The sequence below is a fragment of the Dermacentor andersoni genome, chromosome 8, assembly GCF_023375885.2.
Source record: "Dermacentor andersoni chromosome 8, qqDerAnde1_hic_scaffold, whole genome shotgun sequence".
In the NCBI taxonomy this organism is placed as follows: Eukaryota; Metazoa; Arthropoda; class Arachnida; order Ixodida; family Ixodidae; genus Dermacentor; species Dermacentor andersoni.
Genome location: NC_092821.1, coordinates 53475051 through 53491631, shown reverse-complemented (window position 1 = coordinate 53491631; position 16581 = coordinate 53475051). Strand labels below are relative to the sequence as shown.

The 16581-nt window shown below is 47.4% G+C and overlaps 1 protein-coding gene across 1 annotated transcript in view; it reads left to right on the top strand.

Annotated features, from left to right (window-relative positions):
- LOC126526361 (guanylate cyclase 32E-like) overlaps positions 1-16581 on the top strand; it is a 180494-nt gene that overhangs the window by 120857 nt on the left and 43056 nt on the right. Inside the window, exons 14-15 of the mRNA XM_050174257.3 lie at positions 1521-1592; positions 2646-2814. Coding sequence (XP_050030214.2) covers positions 1521-1592; positions 2646-2814 — 241 coding nt within the window. The remainder of the gene's footprint in view (positions 1-1520; positions 1593-2645; positions 2815-16581) is intronic.

The window sequence follows — 16581 nt, the reverse complement described above, 5'->3', positions numbered from 1 at the left end:
ACGGCGTGTGTCTGAGTGACGGCGAATATCTCAACAACCTTCGGCTTTCAGATGACAGTGTCCTGTTCACAAACACTAGGGATAAATTGCAACAACTTATTGAAGACCTTAACCTAGAAACCGTAAGAGTGGGGTTGAAGATTAATGTGCAGAAGACAAATGTAATATTCAATAGTCTGGCACAGGAACAAGGTTTCGTGATCGCCAGTCAGCTTCTAGAGCCTGTGAAGGAGCACATTTAAGTCAGTTACTCACAGGGGACCCTGGTGATAAGAAAGAAGGTTACAGAAGAATAAAAATCGGTTGAATTGCGTAGGGCAGGCATTGTCAAATTGTGGCTGCAATCTTACCACTGTCGTTGAAGAGTATACAGTCAGTGTATTCTACCGGTACTAACATATGGGGCAGAAACTTAGAGGTCAAAAAAGAAGTTCGAGAACAAGTTAGGGACCGCGCAAGAGAATAGTCGGTATTCTAGTTGACATTAACAGAAAAAAAAGTAGAGCTGGTAATAAGAGCATGTAATGCGTAGGGCAGATAGAGCATGTAATGCGTACGGTAGATAACTGGTGGGCCATTAGAGTTACAGAATGGGTGCCAAGGGCAGGAAAGCGCCGTCAAGGACGGCAGAAAATTAAGTGGGGTGATAAAATTAGGGGATATGCAGGCGCAAGTTGGAATCAGCTAGCGCAAGACAGGGGTAACGACAGATCGCTGGGAGAGGCCCTTTTCCTGAGGCGAACATAAAGATGTCTTCACGATGATGAGCCCAAGTGATCCCGCGGCTGAGTAGAGTTCTAATGAGTCCGAGTCCGCGTTAACCCAGCTGAAAAGTAATTTGATGAGCGTAAGTCCGACTAACACCTTAGCCAAAAAAAAATATATTTACTGAGTAGGTCTGAGTGAGCCCGCATTATTTTGACGACCTACGCTTCCAGCTGATTTTCATTTGGATCATGTGTCCAAATAAACGTCCAATAACGATTAAAACATTCAATGAAAAAAAGCGAAAGAATCAAAAATCAGAGAAAGAACGTGTACATGAGCGCGAGTCATAGGGTTATGGCACGCACCCTCACACTGTGCCATATACATATAAATATAAAAGTTAGTTGCTTGTCAGTAGTAGGTTCTTCTAGACATGCTACCATGGTTGCCATGCATTTGCTACTATTTTTAATTGTAAGTGATATTCATAAAGGCAGGCACGTACGCATGCACAATCATCCACAAATCCATCCCGCTGATTCCCGTTCAGGAAAATGCACATGTAGAAAACTTCAGAGTTTTCATTATGCTCCGCCGCGGCTATTTGGTGAAACCGAATGAAGTATTGCCATAGGGCATTAAAGGGCCCTGCTCAAGTTGCAGCAATTCTATTTGCGCGCCCATCCTGACGATTGGTTTGTCAGAAATGAATCTTGTGCATGCGGAACTTCATTACTTGTACTACAGCTGCAATATTAAGTGTGACCTAACAAATTAAATATTGCAGTAACCTCTTATAACGTATCCTGCAGGATGTGTTGAAGAACGACGACCTCGACCTCGACAGTATGTTCATCTCTTCGCTCGTGGCTGACCTGATCAAGGTGAAAACATTTTTGCCAACCCGCACCCACTGACAGAAACAAATGAAGCTATCGCATTACAGTTATGCTGCACAACACATACCGTGTTGACGAACCATTCGGCTTGCATTTTGTGCCAGTTTGCCATAACCATGGATAGCACGCTAACTCTCATTCAGTTGCTGTGTTTTCATTGCAGCTTGAAGCAAGAGCGATTTCCAGGATGCTTACTAAAGCAAAATGTTCTTTCCGGGAAAATAATTTTCTACTTGTATATCTTATGTGTCGGCACAATTACAGCATAGCATTGTCTAGTTTTGTGAGCTTATACGTGACGCATGCTAGGAATAACGGTCTGCATCCTAGACGGGCTTTTATGTTGAAATATGCTTCTTTCTTTTTTTACTGCGTCAATAGAGCTGATTCTAAAGACCTTTGCTTCAAGGCAAACATAAATTGTCAAGTGTATTGGTCCTAAATTGAAGTAAAACAATACCATCCGGTTATTTCGGTAGTTTAAAAGGATATGGAACCTCCATACCACATAAATGAAGAAAAACTAAATGTTTCTTATCCCTTACAGAGCATGCAAATAATAATTTATGTAACTGCATGAACGGAAAAGTCAAAATATGAATGTACAAATCTCTAGATTTACTCTGCGGGTGTTTACCCTAGTACATTGCACTCTAGACATCATTCAAAAGAAAACGCAGTTTAAGAAGTTGCATCTTGATATCGGCAGGAAAGTGATCCCAATGATAATGTCTCGTCAAGAAAACGCGTTCTTTCGTTATGATAAGCACACATCTTCGTACCTAGAAGACTTGTGACAGATGCAGTAGTCAGCAGAACAACATTGACTTCGTATTGATTACTCGATAGCGTCTTACTCAACAAAATATCAGGGAAACTAAAAAAAAATTCACTAGTGACAACCATGGTGCGCCACACAATGTAAATGAAGTCTGTTTAACAGAGACAAAATGTATTCTGGTGTTTTTACACTTGTTCAAGGTATGATGAAAGCTGAGCGCAATCGCTTTTCTTTCTTTTTGTTTTTGCTGTTTGCAGGGCATGATCTATATTCACGACAGCGAGGTGATGTCCCACGGCAACCTGCGATCCTCGAACTGCTTGGTGGACTCGCGATGGGTGCTTCAGATCTCAGACTTTGGGCTGCACGAATTCCGCGCGGCTCAGACTTGCGTCCCGCAGGCGGTCTCCGAGAACGCATATCGAGGTAAACCACTATTCTACGCGTGCAATGTTTAGCGTTCACTCCCTCCACTCCTGTCATAACTAGGTTGCCAACCGTCTCGAATTTACAAACGCTGTCCCGACTTTTACGTAAACTTCACGAGTCCCGACTAGACCCAGTCGAGATGGCCAAAGGCACCAACTTTAGCTCTTTTTTTTTCTGCAGAATGCAAATCAAGAAAACAGATTTCCTTTCTGAATGCATCACAGCTTGATTGCACATTTTTCTATTTTCTCTCCTGCGGCATTCGCATCAACCTAAAGACCACTGCTTTTTTTGCTGTGGTTTTAGTTCTCCTGTAGGGCCTGATAGTTCACAGTTCCTTTATCTCTACTGGCAGCCGTGTCAGCCAGGTAGCTACCGCGCCTTGTTGGAAATCGCTACACCGTAAGACAGAAAAAGTTGTGAAACTGTGTGAAAAACTTTGTTGCACGTACACACTGGCGGCTCCTGGCGACGACAGGGTCGGTCGTCGCCAGCTTGCGGCATTTTTTAACCGCAACGGTAGTAAAATGCTGTAGCGTTCGTGCCGTATGCGCGAGGTACTGCCCCAGAATCCCGGTGCGTCCGGAAACCCACCAGTTTTAAAGCGAAAGCTTTACTGGCCGCGAACTTGCGATTTCGCCGTGGCTGTGCTCCGAGGAGGCACATGACGTCACAACGCGCGCCTCGCCGTGGATATTTCTCTCTCGCTCGCTCCCTAGTCACTACTGCGCATGCGCCACTAGTAGCACCGAGCCACGGGTGTTCTATCGCTGCGCAGCGCCGCGCCTTACCGCCACCGCCGTTTCGTATGACGTCACACCGCGTTCCTCGTCGTTCCGCTTGCCTCCTCTCGCTTCGCCAGCTGCATCGCATGCCTGATAACATGTCGGAGGATTGAAAAGGAGAGCTCGCGTGCGCCGCAACCACAGTTAAGGCGCCAGTATGGGCGGCAAGAATTCTGATAAGCAGGAGAAGTCGTGTAATCGACATCGGAACGCGATGAAGAGGAAACAAATCGCCCAGGAAACAGACGAACAGCGCGCCGAACGTCTGGCTAAACGCCGCAACATAGCTAGACAGCCAGACTAACCGGGACTTGCAATCAAGATTAACCAAGGCTAACTATGCTGGGCCTTAGCTTTCGCTACGTATATCCTGGCATAGCCGAGCTAAGCCACTGCCAATTTTTCTAATAGGTGGAGATGTATCACGATTCGGTTCTCGCTTGTTTACGTGGGTTTTCATCCCGAAATGGAGCCCTATATAAATCGGCGAATGTCTGCGGGCGCCCCTTGTTCAATGTCAGCTTAGGTGAAGTATTCGAGCATCCGCATCTGCCCTGGGACGCAGGCAAGTGCTGCCACCGGGTGCCTCTAAGTAAAATGGGTACAAGCGCGCTCAGGGCCCGGTGCTCGGCAGCTACTAGAGTTACAGACTCTTGGAAGGACACCCGCCTAATGGAAAGTTGCTGGCAAGAAGTTCGCGAGACGCTGGCCGTGCGTTGCATGGGCTCCGCATTTTTCGACCGATTCGGACCGCTACCCATCAACGAGCCATCAACCACTGGTTGTGTCTGATACCGCTCAAGTTTCCGACCACCTGGATACCGGTTTCAAGCCAATAGGCCCGTTTTTTGGGTTTTTATCGGACTTTTGAGGCCTCCCGCGTGGCCCAGCGGAGCGCAGGCGCTGGGCCTGATGTTAGGTCCAGCGCTTTGACGGCGCTTGCGGCCTGAAAGACCGACACCATGGCATCGACGCAGCCTGAAATCGGTCTCCGCCACACGAATTTGCCGAATTCTGAATCAACACTGAGCGGAGTCGCCGAAAATCCGCTCGAAGCTCAAGAAATGGAAGCCGACCACCTCGAGGCCACCTCCGACCTAGAGGCAGCGGAAATCGAGGACTACGAAAGCGCCTTTATGCTTCATGAAGCAGCGGACCCAACAAATCATCAGAAGAGTGAGTACGATTGGACCCTCTTCCTGACCAAGCGCCAAATTAAGGCCCAAAAACGCGGTTTACGGAACGCCGCCATTTTGAAGAACGGAGAGCCCCAGGCAGGGGCAAACAATGGCAAGATGGCGCCGGCGAGTGCCGTCACAACGAGCGACGCAGCTGCCTGCGCGGAAAGCGCGAGCGCGCCAAACTCAATCGGAAGGAGAGCAACGCAGCGGCCTAGGCAAAGGGCGCCACTGCTCCCGAAAAATGACGCGAATATTATTATTAGACCGAAGGATGGATTGCCGGAGAAGGCACTACAAGGAGCCGATGTAGCGAAAGCCATCGGTGCGGCCTGCGGAAACAAGATTAGAGGCGGCAAGGACTTTATCATCAGATTGCGACTAGGCTCCAACATCATAATAGCGAGCACACCAAGCGACGAGACCACAAAGATAATTCGAGGAATCACCAGCTTGAGTTTCGGAGGACGCTCCTTTCAAGTCAACACCTACGTAGCGACACCTGAAGATTGCAAGCGTGCCGTGATCCACGGGATAGACGCCGGGACCACGGAAGAAGAATTGATGGAAAACCTGACACTGCGCACCCAGGGTGTAACCATACTGGGGGCCAGAATGCTGGGGAAGTCGAAGACAGCCCTCATTACCTTCGACGGACCCTTCATTCCCAGGATGGTCAACTGGTGGGGAGGCGAATACAAATGCTACCCATACCGACCGACGAGGCAAGTGTGCTACAACTGCGGACTGCAAGGCCACAGATCTGACGTATGTCCGACGCCGGATGCCAAGGCCTGCAGGCAGTGCGGAGCACGGAACCCGCCGGAAGGACATCAATGCCAGCCAAAGTGCCTGGTATGTGGAGGCGACCATGCCACCGGGTCCAGGGACTGCAAGGAGCGCCTGAAGCAGTTCAAGGAGCTTCGCGGGCCGGCCTATGGCGGGCGGCAAAGCCGCCAAAAGAGCCGGAGCGGGCAGCAGCAGCATCGGAAGAGATGGCTCAGCTCAGAGGGCGACCAGAGCCAATCCCGGAACCAGAGCCAGGAGCGGAGGGGGAGTTCGCGGAGCCGTTCACGGAACAGTTCGCGAAGCCGATCACGGACCAACGCTTGTTCCGCACTCGGGTAACAATAGTCGAAATAACATCAGTACACACGAGACTCAGTTAGAAAAAGAAAATAAGGTCCTCAGACAGAAGGTAGAGGAGCAGGATAAAAAGATTGAAGAGCTAATGAGAGCAGTTAGGGACCTCCAATCGGGAGCCCCTCACAGGGCATCGCATCCACAAGAACAGGCATCAGAAGCACCCGAATACTTTGTCAAGTTCATGGCAGAGATGAGACAGAAATTCAACATAATAGAGCAACGAATAGAGATGCAAAACACAGACATACGCAACATGCGTAAACAAGAAAGAACACAAGGGGTCAAAGACAAATTTGACCAGTGACGTCCAACATTAGGCCTGTATTCAGATAACTAATCATGGCCAGACCCAATAAAGGAAAAGGCAAAAACGAAAAACTTGAAATCTGGCTGTGGAATTGCAGAGGCTACCGAAGAAAACAAGGACAATTACAACAGTTCATCAACAAGCAGTTAATTCCGCCCGACGTCATTGCTCTGCAAGAGACCTGGGGCTTCACGCCAAAATTACAGGGGTATACATGCCAAGCAAACGAGGTCACTGGTCGAACAGCCATTCTGATCAGCAACACCCTTGCCGCCATAGCACACGACAAGATTGCTGACACAGATATAGATCATGATATTACCGAAATTATACCGAAAAAGAAGAACGGGGGAAGTACTTTTATTATAAACGTATACAGTCCTCCAAAGCAGAAGAAGGGCAAATTCACGCACCTCTTCCACGGTGTGAGCAGGTTGGCTAAAAACAACACGCTCGTAATCGTTGGAGACTTCAACGTCAAGGATCCTAGCTCGGGATACAAGACCACCGATAAAAAGGGTACGACAGTCAAGGAGGCGGCTGACAACATAAACTGCCAACTCTTAACGGACCCAGAGGTCCCCACCAGGATGGGAAACAGCGTCCAGGAGGACACCAGCCCTGACCTCACCTTCGTAAGAAGAGCGAGACAGGCGGTCTGGGAAAATATGCTGGAAAGCCTGGGTAGTGATCATTACATCATCAAGACGCAAATCGGAATGGCTCACGTAAAGCGTCGGATAGGTACAGCAAAAATAACAGATTGGGATGCCTTTAGACAAGCCTGTGATGAACATCCGCTGGGCGCGATACTGTCAATCGAGGAATGGGGGAATATGCTGAAGGAAAGGCAAAGCGAGTACACCAAGGAGATTGACCGCACAGAGCAAATACCGGAGGTTGACTCTAGACTGCTTCGGCTATGGGAGGCAAGACAGAGCCTGACCAAAAGGTGGAGGAGACAGAAGTTTAATAGGAAGCTAAAACTGAAGATTGCGGAAATTACGCAAAAGACAGAAGAGTATGCGGAACAATTGGCGACAGCAAATTGGCAGCAATTTAGCAATTCCTTAAGCGGAACCCTGAGTACCGCCCGAACGTGGAGCATACTCAAGGCACTCCTCGACCCGACTAAAACCAAGTCGGAGAACAACAAGGCCATACAGAGGCTGGTTCACCAGTTTCAGGGCTCAGAGTATGAGCTCATAGAAAGAGTAAGGTACAAGTGCTTCGGGGACGGTAACCCAGCAGCCTACACGGAGTGCTACAAGGGGAAAGACAATTCGGATCTGGACAGGCCTATAACCAAAGAGGAAGTATACGCAGCAATAAGAAATACCACTAGGAATACGGCTGCAGGCGCAGACAAGATAAAAAACGCGCTGATTCGCAACCTCAGTGATGAGCTGGTAGTCGAGCTTACTGACTATCTCAACAAGCACTGGGCGGAGGAGACAGTACCCGAGCAGTGGAAGCATTCGGAGGTAGTGATGATTCCAAAACCTGGCAAAAAACTGCAAGTAGAAAATCTTAGACCAATCTCTCTCACGTCATGCTTAGGCAAGCTGTACGAGCGGGTGGTTACAATGAGGCTACAAAATTATATGGAGGACAACGAGCTGTACCCCCCCCCCCCAGCATGTTTGGATTCCGCGCTAAATTATCGACGCAAGACGTGCTCCTCCAGCACAAGGAGGAGGTGCTCAGCAACGTCCCACGAAACAGCGAACACGTCATCATGGCACTGGACATTAAAGGAGCCTTCGACAATGTCAGCCACGAAGCCATACTCACAGGAATGGACAGCCTGAACTGTGGCAGAAGGATTCATGGCTACGTCAAGGCCTTCCTCTCTAACCGGACAGCAACAATCGGCCTGGGAGCAGTCAGATCAGAGAAGTTTCGCACCCCAAACAAGGGAACTCCTCAAGGGTCGGTCATCTCCCCCATCCTCTTCAACGTCGCAATGATCGGGCTAGCAAGACAACTCGAACAACTTGAAGGCATACAGCACGCCATTTACGCTGACGACATCACGGTATGGGTGAACCGGGGATCGCTCAGCGAAAAAGAAGAGTGCCTGCAAAAAGCGGCCACCTGCGTAGAAACCTACGTTAGGGCCAGGGGCCTCACCTGCTCGACGGAGAAGTCCGAGCTCCTAAGGGTGTGGCGAGGCAAACAAAATCGAACGGTCCCTACAAGCGATGAGCTCAGCCTCAACGTATACCTCGCGGGACAACGCATTCCGGAGAAGACCACCATTCGGATCCTGGGGATGTGGCTTCAGTCCAATCGACGGTGCAATCATACTCTGACACTGCTGAAGACTGCCACCATGCAGGTAGCCCGTATGATCAACAGAGTATCTAGCAAGAGACACGGCATGAAGGAGAGCGACACACTTAGGCTAGTCACGAGCCTCGTGGTTAGCAGAGTGGTGTATAGCCTTCCCTACCACAAATGCATCAAGCAAGAAGAAGAACAAGCGGACGCCATACTGCGAAAGGCGTACAAAACTGCGCTTCACCTGCCGCAGCGCACATCGACCGAGAAACTGCTGGCCCTGGGACTGCACAATACCTTCAGTGAGCTAAGAGAAGCACTACTATGCTCTCAGGCACGTAGGTTGATGCAGACACCCACGGGAAGGGTGCTCCTGCGAAGATATGGCGGCGGCAACATGATCCAAGAGATCGAGCGTACCGAGGCCATTCCGGACAAGTATCGCAGTACACTCCGAGTCGCACCGATACCCAAGAATATGGACCGGAACCTGCACAAGGCGCGTAGAGAAGCAAGAGCGGAGTACGTGCAGAGAACCTTGGCGAACAAGGACAACACAAGGTATACGGACGCGGCAACGTTCGTCAAAGACGGAAGACACAACAGCAGAGCAGTGGCGTCGGTGGTTAATTCGGACCTCAAGGAGATCACCAGCGCATCACTACAGGACTGCACGGTAGTCGAGGCCGAAGAGGCAGCTGTGGCTCTGGCAGCACTGGAGGGCTATCGATCTGGCAGGTCCCTAACAATAATAACAGACTCTCAAGCAGCATGCCGTAATTATACAAAGGGCAGAATTGGGCGCAGAGCACGCCACATACTCTGCTCATGCGACCCGGGAAACAAAGTTCAGCATACCATAATCTGGGTACCAGGGCACACTGGCATAACAGGGAACCAAGAGGCGGATAGGATAGCTCGAGGGCATACCAACCGGGCGTCCGACACATCCAGCCTTGAGGAACCCGAGTCAGTACCCATGGGCTACTCAGATATCCTAAATTATTATAAAGGGGTCAGATTGAAGTACCCACCCCCGGATAAGGATCTAAGCAGAGAGGATGCTGTTGCATGGCGACAACTGCAGACGGGTACTTTCCCGAATCTAAACCTTCTGAATAAAATTTTCCCGACGCAATATGAGGCTAAGTGCCCATGGTGCGGAGAGAAACCAGATCTGTACCACATATCATGGGCCTGTCAAAATATTGAGTCCCCAACTATCTATAAAATTAAAAACCCGAGTGCGGAACAGTGGGAGAGTATGCTTTCCAGCGTAAGTTTGAACGGCCAAAAGCGCCTAGTAGAGCGAGCTCGCGGGTTGGCCATACTCAGTGGAGCCTTGGACTAGGGCACCAACCCTGTGATTGCAGACTGAAGAATCCATCAGAAGATGGAAGAGGCCGTCTGAAGCCGCGAAGATCTCTTTTCTAGAGCCCAATAAATGTTTTCCGATCCGATCCGAAGTTGCTGGCACGGGATCGCCATGCTACTTTAAAGTACAGCAGTGCTAGTCTAGCTATGGAGCACCCACCTAATGGGAAATTGCCCGAATGGAACCGGAAGCAGCTTTTTGAAATTTGTGTAGTATTAATTTCATTGTGGTTCTTGAACAGCAAGCATAGTGGTCTGTACGAACCTCTCCCTAGCAACGTACCCCGAAAACGTCGGACGCCTGGTCAGAGGCTGCTCGTACGCTTCTTAAAAACTAGTTGGTGTCTGGCGGTGAGTATCGAACCAAGCAACTCCTTCAGGTGAGCGAGGTGTCCAATCCACTAAACGACATCTGCGGTTTCTAGTGATCCCGCAGATTTTAAACTATGCGGACTCAAATTTGCGGCAAAAATGCGATATTGTTGCACTTACATTTTTAACACACCGCCGTTTTGTGTATTGAAGCCCAAAAGTAACGGAACGCTCACACATTTCGTCGCACACTTGGGCGAGAATAATCTCGAAACTGTGGTCATTCTGCAAGTGGCTTCCGCATGGATACGCCTATGGCACACTCACCTGCTGCAATTCATAAATCGCAATATTGGCCGTAAAGTGTGCAAATAAAAAAGGTAATTACTAGTTTTTCCTAATTATATTATTGCGCATTTTCATTTCTCGTGGATCTAATCTCTGCCTCCTTGAGATCTCTGCCTCCTTGAGTAATCCAGGTTAATGGCTAGAACTATACTATCTGGCATAAGGGTGATAGGCTTAGGTGGAGAAGTAATGGCACCTGTGACCCATTCTCCATTGTTGGACACACTATCAAGTACGGAAAGACACGGGGACTGAAATACATCCTGGAGCCTTCATTGCGCATAAGTGAAAAAAAAAAATTGTCGCAGCTTGCCCATGTACTGAGATTCATTTGCGAGAAAACATGCAGCACATATTTACGTTCTATCTTTTAGTTGCGCAGAGCTCTGTTCTGGGATTTCTATGCTACAGCCTTCCAGTGTTGTCCAGTACGTGCACGTCGAATGTTCGTTAATTGGCGAGCTTACAGAGCCGACCACTGCGCACGTGTTTAGGACTTCCTCGCTGCGCTCTAGCATACGCGTAAATTGTGCTCACCGATGATCGTGTATTCTAAGCACACAGATTGCCGCGAATTGACTCAAGGCGCGTATTCTTCAACCTTCCCGCGTCCCCATTCCCCACTTGGCGTTCTCGCCCACGCAGAGGCCTCGTGCCACATTTTGTGAGATTATAATCATCCGTCAAAGTCGTCATCCGTCAGGTGATACACCAGTGGCAAGGCCTTCGTTTACCACGCGATTCCTCCAACAGCCTTAGATGCGTCTAAATACTTCAGGTGTAAAGCAGAACACCAATCACAAATATAGCAGTGAAACAGATGACAATGATAATATTTAATGAGACGTACGGGCCCTGAATACACATCTATACGATGGTTCAGTCTCAAGTACCAGCTGTACAAGGGGCCCCTTTACCACAATCAAACCCCGGCCCTCAGTCCCCAGCGTCTGCGCAAACTATAACAAAATTTAAACTGCCACATATGACAACATTGACGGCGGCAGAGCTTGCTGCCCTGCGTGGTACTGTTAAATTTATCACTTATTATTTATTACAATTTATTACAATAACCCGCAGTCGCTTAAGATCATTATAGCGGCAGGGGAGAAGGTGTTGTGTCTGTTTTCTTTTTCAGCAACAACCCGGTTTACGGTGACATGCGAAGCCAGACATGGCTACAAAAATGTACAATAAAATATTCCATAATAAAACGTAGCACATTGAAACACGATGATACAGAGCCACTACACCAAAACAAAAAGAAAAAGGAAAGGATATCAAATAGAAAAACTATTTACAGTGCATTTCACTTCTTGCATTCATGAAATTCGATTGTAGAATGAATACTGAATTTTATGAAGTACTCACAACCACTTCACAACTTAAGTTAAATTCAGAAATTGTCTGCGGAAAAAACAGTTATTTAAGTCAATTGGTTCTAGGTTGCATTTTTCGTACTTTCAAGCCATGGTCTCGTCGTTAAGAGTCGTAGTGCGGCGTCTAATATATATTTTGATTTGTTGACCACAAACAATTTTATGGTCCTTTATTCAAGGCATACAGTAAGTCTCCTTAACCAGGCTAAGATCATTTACGAATTGGAGATCAAGAACAGCAGATGTCCTACAGACTCTCGTTCACTGCAACAAGTACCGCGTCAAATCCAAGCTGTTTGTGCTCGTGGTAAATATTACGAAAGAACTTTACGTGAAGGCATCACCTATGGCGGCATAGAAAAGGTAGCTGTAAATTTGCCTTAATGAGTGTGACGCTGTTGAAACAACATGAATCACTGACCATAAATCTGGCGGCGCAATTCTGTATGCTTTCCTTAGAGTCGATTATGTTTTGCTAATTAGGATCCCAAAGCACGCAGGCGTATAAGAAAATAGGTATTACGTATGTTGTGTATAGGACCTCTTTTATGCTTGTAGGTCTACTGTGAGGAGCACAGGCCAAAAATATTATAATTTTATTTCCCTTATTCATCATTCTGGGGGGTGTGCTCGTGCCCTGAAAGATTACTTGTGCAATGCACACCAAAGTGCTTTGTCTCTTTCACGCGCGGAAGTCTAATGTTGTTAATAGAATATGAACTAGGTTATCTAACTTTATCCTTGTGAAACGAATGTAATTACATTTGGTGATATTCAGAGTTATACTCCAGGTATCACACCAGATAAAAATTATATTCAAATCTGACTGAAAAATCTCTATTCTCTGGCAGTGTTGATTTCGCAGGAAACGAAGCAGTCGTCGGCCTAACGCCTGATTTGCGAGTCAATTTCTTCTGGAGTCTCATTAATAAATATTAGGAGCATCAATTGTCCTAACACAGATCCCTGCGGGACACCCTATGTAACATGAGCTGATGAAGAACACACACCGTTTACTAAACTGAGCTGTTTGCGGCCTGCAAGATAACTGTTCAACCAGCTGAAGCCCGGACCAAGGTATCTAAGTTTGTGATTTAAATCTAAGAGACTGATTTACCGTAAGCCTTGTAGAAGCCTAAGAGCACTCAGTCTACAGGAATGCTTTTGTCATCTGAAGATATTATATCGAACTGGAACTGGGTGCAGCGGTGGCGTAGAGGTAGAACACCCGTCTTGCGTGCAAGAGGTCCGTGGTTCGAATGCCGGTGCCGCGCAATTTTCCACCGACTTAAAAAAAATCCTCGTGTTGATAAAATTGCATAAACAGGCCTGGAGTGTGGCCTGAACCCGGTGACCAGAACCGGTAATGCACTCCCTCACCAGAGCAGGATTGGCCACCCTGGTGCAGTACTTGGCCACAACCTCCTATATGAATACAACAATCAAACCCCGGCCCTCAGTCCCCAGCAGCTGCGAAGCAACTGACCACGGCGGCGGTCAGACCTGCGACGCTGCAGAGGGTGCTAAGAATCCGTGGCTCCGGACAGGCCGCCATTGGAATATGAACCTGGCAACGTTTAACGCTAGAACGTTATCTAGTGAGGCGAGTCTAGCAGTGCTATTGGAGGAATTAGAGGGCATTAAATTGGATATAATAGGGCTCGGTGAAGTTAGGAGGCCAAAAGAAGCATATACAGTGCTAAAAAGCGGGCACGTCCAGTGCTACCGGGGCTTAGCGGAGAGACGAGAACTAGGAGTCGGATTCCTGATTAATAAGAACATAGCTGGTAACATACAGGAATTCTATAGCATTAACGAGAGGGGGGCAAGTCTTGTTGTGAAACTTAATAAGAGGTACAAAATGAAGGCTGTACAGGTCTACGCCCCTACATCCAGTCATGATGACCAGGAAGTCGAACGCTTCTATGAAGACGTGAAATCGGCGATGGGTAAAGTCAAAACAAAATACAGTATACTGATGGGCGACTTCAATGCAAAGGTAGGCAAGAAGCAGGCCGGAGACAAGGCTGTGGGGGAATATGGCATAGGCACTAGGAATAGCAGGGGAGAGTTATTAGTAGAGTTTGCGGAACATAATAATATGCGGATAATGAACACCTTCTTCCGCAAGCGAGATAGACGAAAGTGGACGTGAACGAGCCCGAACGGCGAGACTAGAAATGAAATAGACCTCATACTCTGCGCTAACCCTGGCATCATACAATATGTGGACGTGCTCAGCAAGGTGCGCTGCAGTGACCATAGGATGGTAAGAACTCGAATTAGCCTAGACCTGAGGAGGGAACGGAAGCAACTGGTACATGAGAAGTCGATCAATGAGTTAGCGGTAAGAGGGAAAATAGAGGAATTCCAGATCAAGCTACAGAACAGGTATTCGGCTTTAACTTAGGAAGAGGACCTTAGTGTTGAAGCAATGAACGACAATCTTGTGGGCATCATTAAGGAGTGTGCAATAGAAGTCGGTGGTAACTCCGTTAGACAGGATACCAGTAAGCTATCGCAGGAGACGAAAGATCTGATCAAGAAACGCCAATGTATGAAAGCCTCTAACCCTACAGCTGGAATAGAACTGGCAGAACTTTCGAAGTTAATCAACAAGCGTAGGACAGCTGACATAAGGAAGTATAATATGGATAGAATTTAACATGCTCTCAGGAATGGAGGAAGCCTAAAAGCAGTGAAGAAGAAACTAGGAATTGGCAAGAATCAGATGTGTGCGTTAAGAGACAAAGCCGGCAATATCATTACTAATATGGATGAGATAGTTCAAGTGGCTAAGGAGTTCTGTAGAGATTTATACAGTACCAGTGGCACCCACGATGATAATGGAAGAGAGAATAGTCTAGAGGAATTCGAAATCCCACAGGTAACACCGGAAGAAGTAAAGAAAGCATTGGGAACTATGCAAAGAGGGAAGGCAGCTGGGGAGGATCAGGTAACAGCAGATTTGTTGAAGAATGGTGGGCAGATTGTTCTAGAGAAACTGGCCACCCTGTATACGCAATGCCTTATGACTTCGAGCGTACCGGAATCTTGGAAAAACGCTAACATAATCCTAATCCATAAGAAAGGGGACGCCAAAGACTTGAAAAATTATAGACCGATCAGTTTACTGTCCGTTGCCTACAAAGTATTTACTAAGGTAATTGCAAATAAAATCAGGAACACCTTAGACTTCCGTCAACCAAAGGACCAGGCAGGATTCCGTAAAGGTTACTCAACAATAGACCATATTCACACTATCGATCAGGTGATAGAAAAATGTGCGGAATATTACCAACCTTTATATATAGCTTTCATTGATTACGAGAAAGCGTTTGATTCAGTCGAAACCTCAGCAGTCATGGAGGCATTGCGGAATCAGGGTGTAGACGAGCCGTACGTAAAAATACTGAAAGACATCTATAGCGGCTCCACAGCCACCGTAGTCCTCCATAAAGAAAGCAACAAATTCCCAATAAAGAAAGGCGTCAGGCCGGGAGATACAATCTCTCCGATGCTATTCACAGCGTGTTTACAGGAGGTATTCAGAGACCTGGATTGGGAAGAATTGGGGATAAGAGTTAATGGAGAATACCTTAGTAACTTGCGATTCGCTGATGATATTGCCTTGCTTAGTAACTCAGGGGACCAACTGCAATGCATGCTCACTGACCTGGAGAGGCAAAGCCGAAGGGTGGGTCTAAAAATTAATCTGCAGAAAACTAAAGTAATGTTTAACAGTCTCGGAAGGGAACAGCAGTTTACAATAGGTAGTGAGGCACTGGAAGTGGTAAGGGAATACATCTACTTAGGACAGGTAGTGACTGCGGATCCGGATCATGAGACTGAAATAATCAGAAGAATAAGAATGGGCTGGGGTGCGTTTGGCAGGCATTCTCAGATCATGAACAGCAGGTTGCCATAATCCCTCAAGAGAAAAGTTTATAACAGCTGTGTCTTACCAGTACTCACGTACGGGGCAGAAACCTGGAGGCTTACGAAAAGGGTTCTACTTAAATTTAGGACGACGCAACGAGATATGGAAAGAAGAATGATAGGTGTAACGTTAAGGGATAAGAAAAGAGCAGATTGGGTGAGGGAACAAACGCGAGTTAATGATATTTTAGTTCAAATAAAGAAAAAGAAATGGACATGGGCAGGACACGTAATGAGGAGGGAAGATAGCGGATGGTCATTAAGAGTTACGGAATGGATTCCAAGGGAAGGAAAGCGTAGCAGAGGGCGGCAGAAATTTAGGTGGGTGGATGAGATTAAGAAGTTTGCAGGGACAATATGGCCACAATTAGCCCATGACCGGGGTAGTTGGAGAAGTATGGGAGAGGCCTTTGCCCTGCAGTGGGCATAACCAGGATGATGATGATGATGATGATGATGCCAGGTACACAGTAAGCCTCCTTAACGATGCTAAAATCCTTTACGAATAGGAGATCAAGAAAAGAAGATTTCCCACAGATTACTCTCGTTGGGTCCAACAAGCTCTATGTCAAGTACAAGCTACTTACAAAGCCACCAACCGCACTATGCAAAGAAGAGTGCGCGTTAATTGAGCTACAGTTCTCTCTGATTCTAATCCATGCCTGGATGATTGAAGTCGCATCCTATTGCAGTAATGTCTTGAGACATAGCTG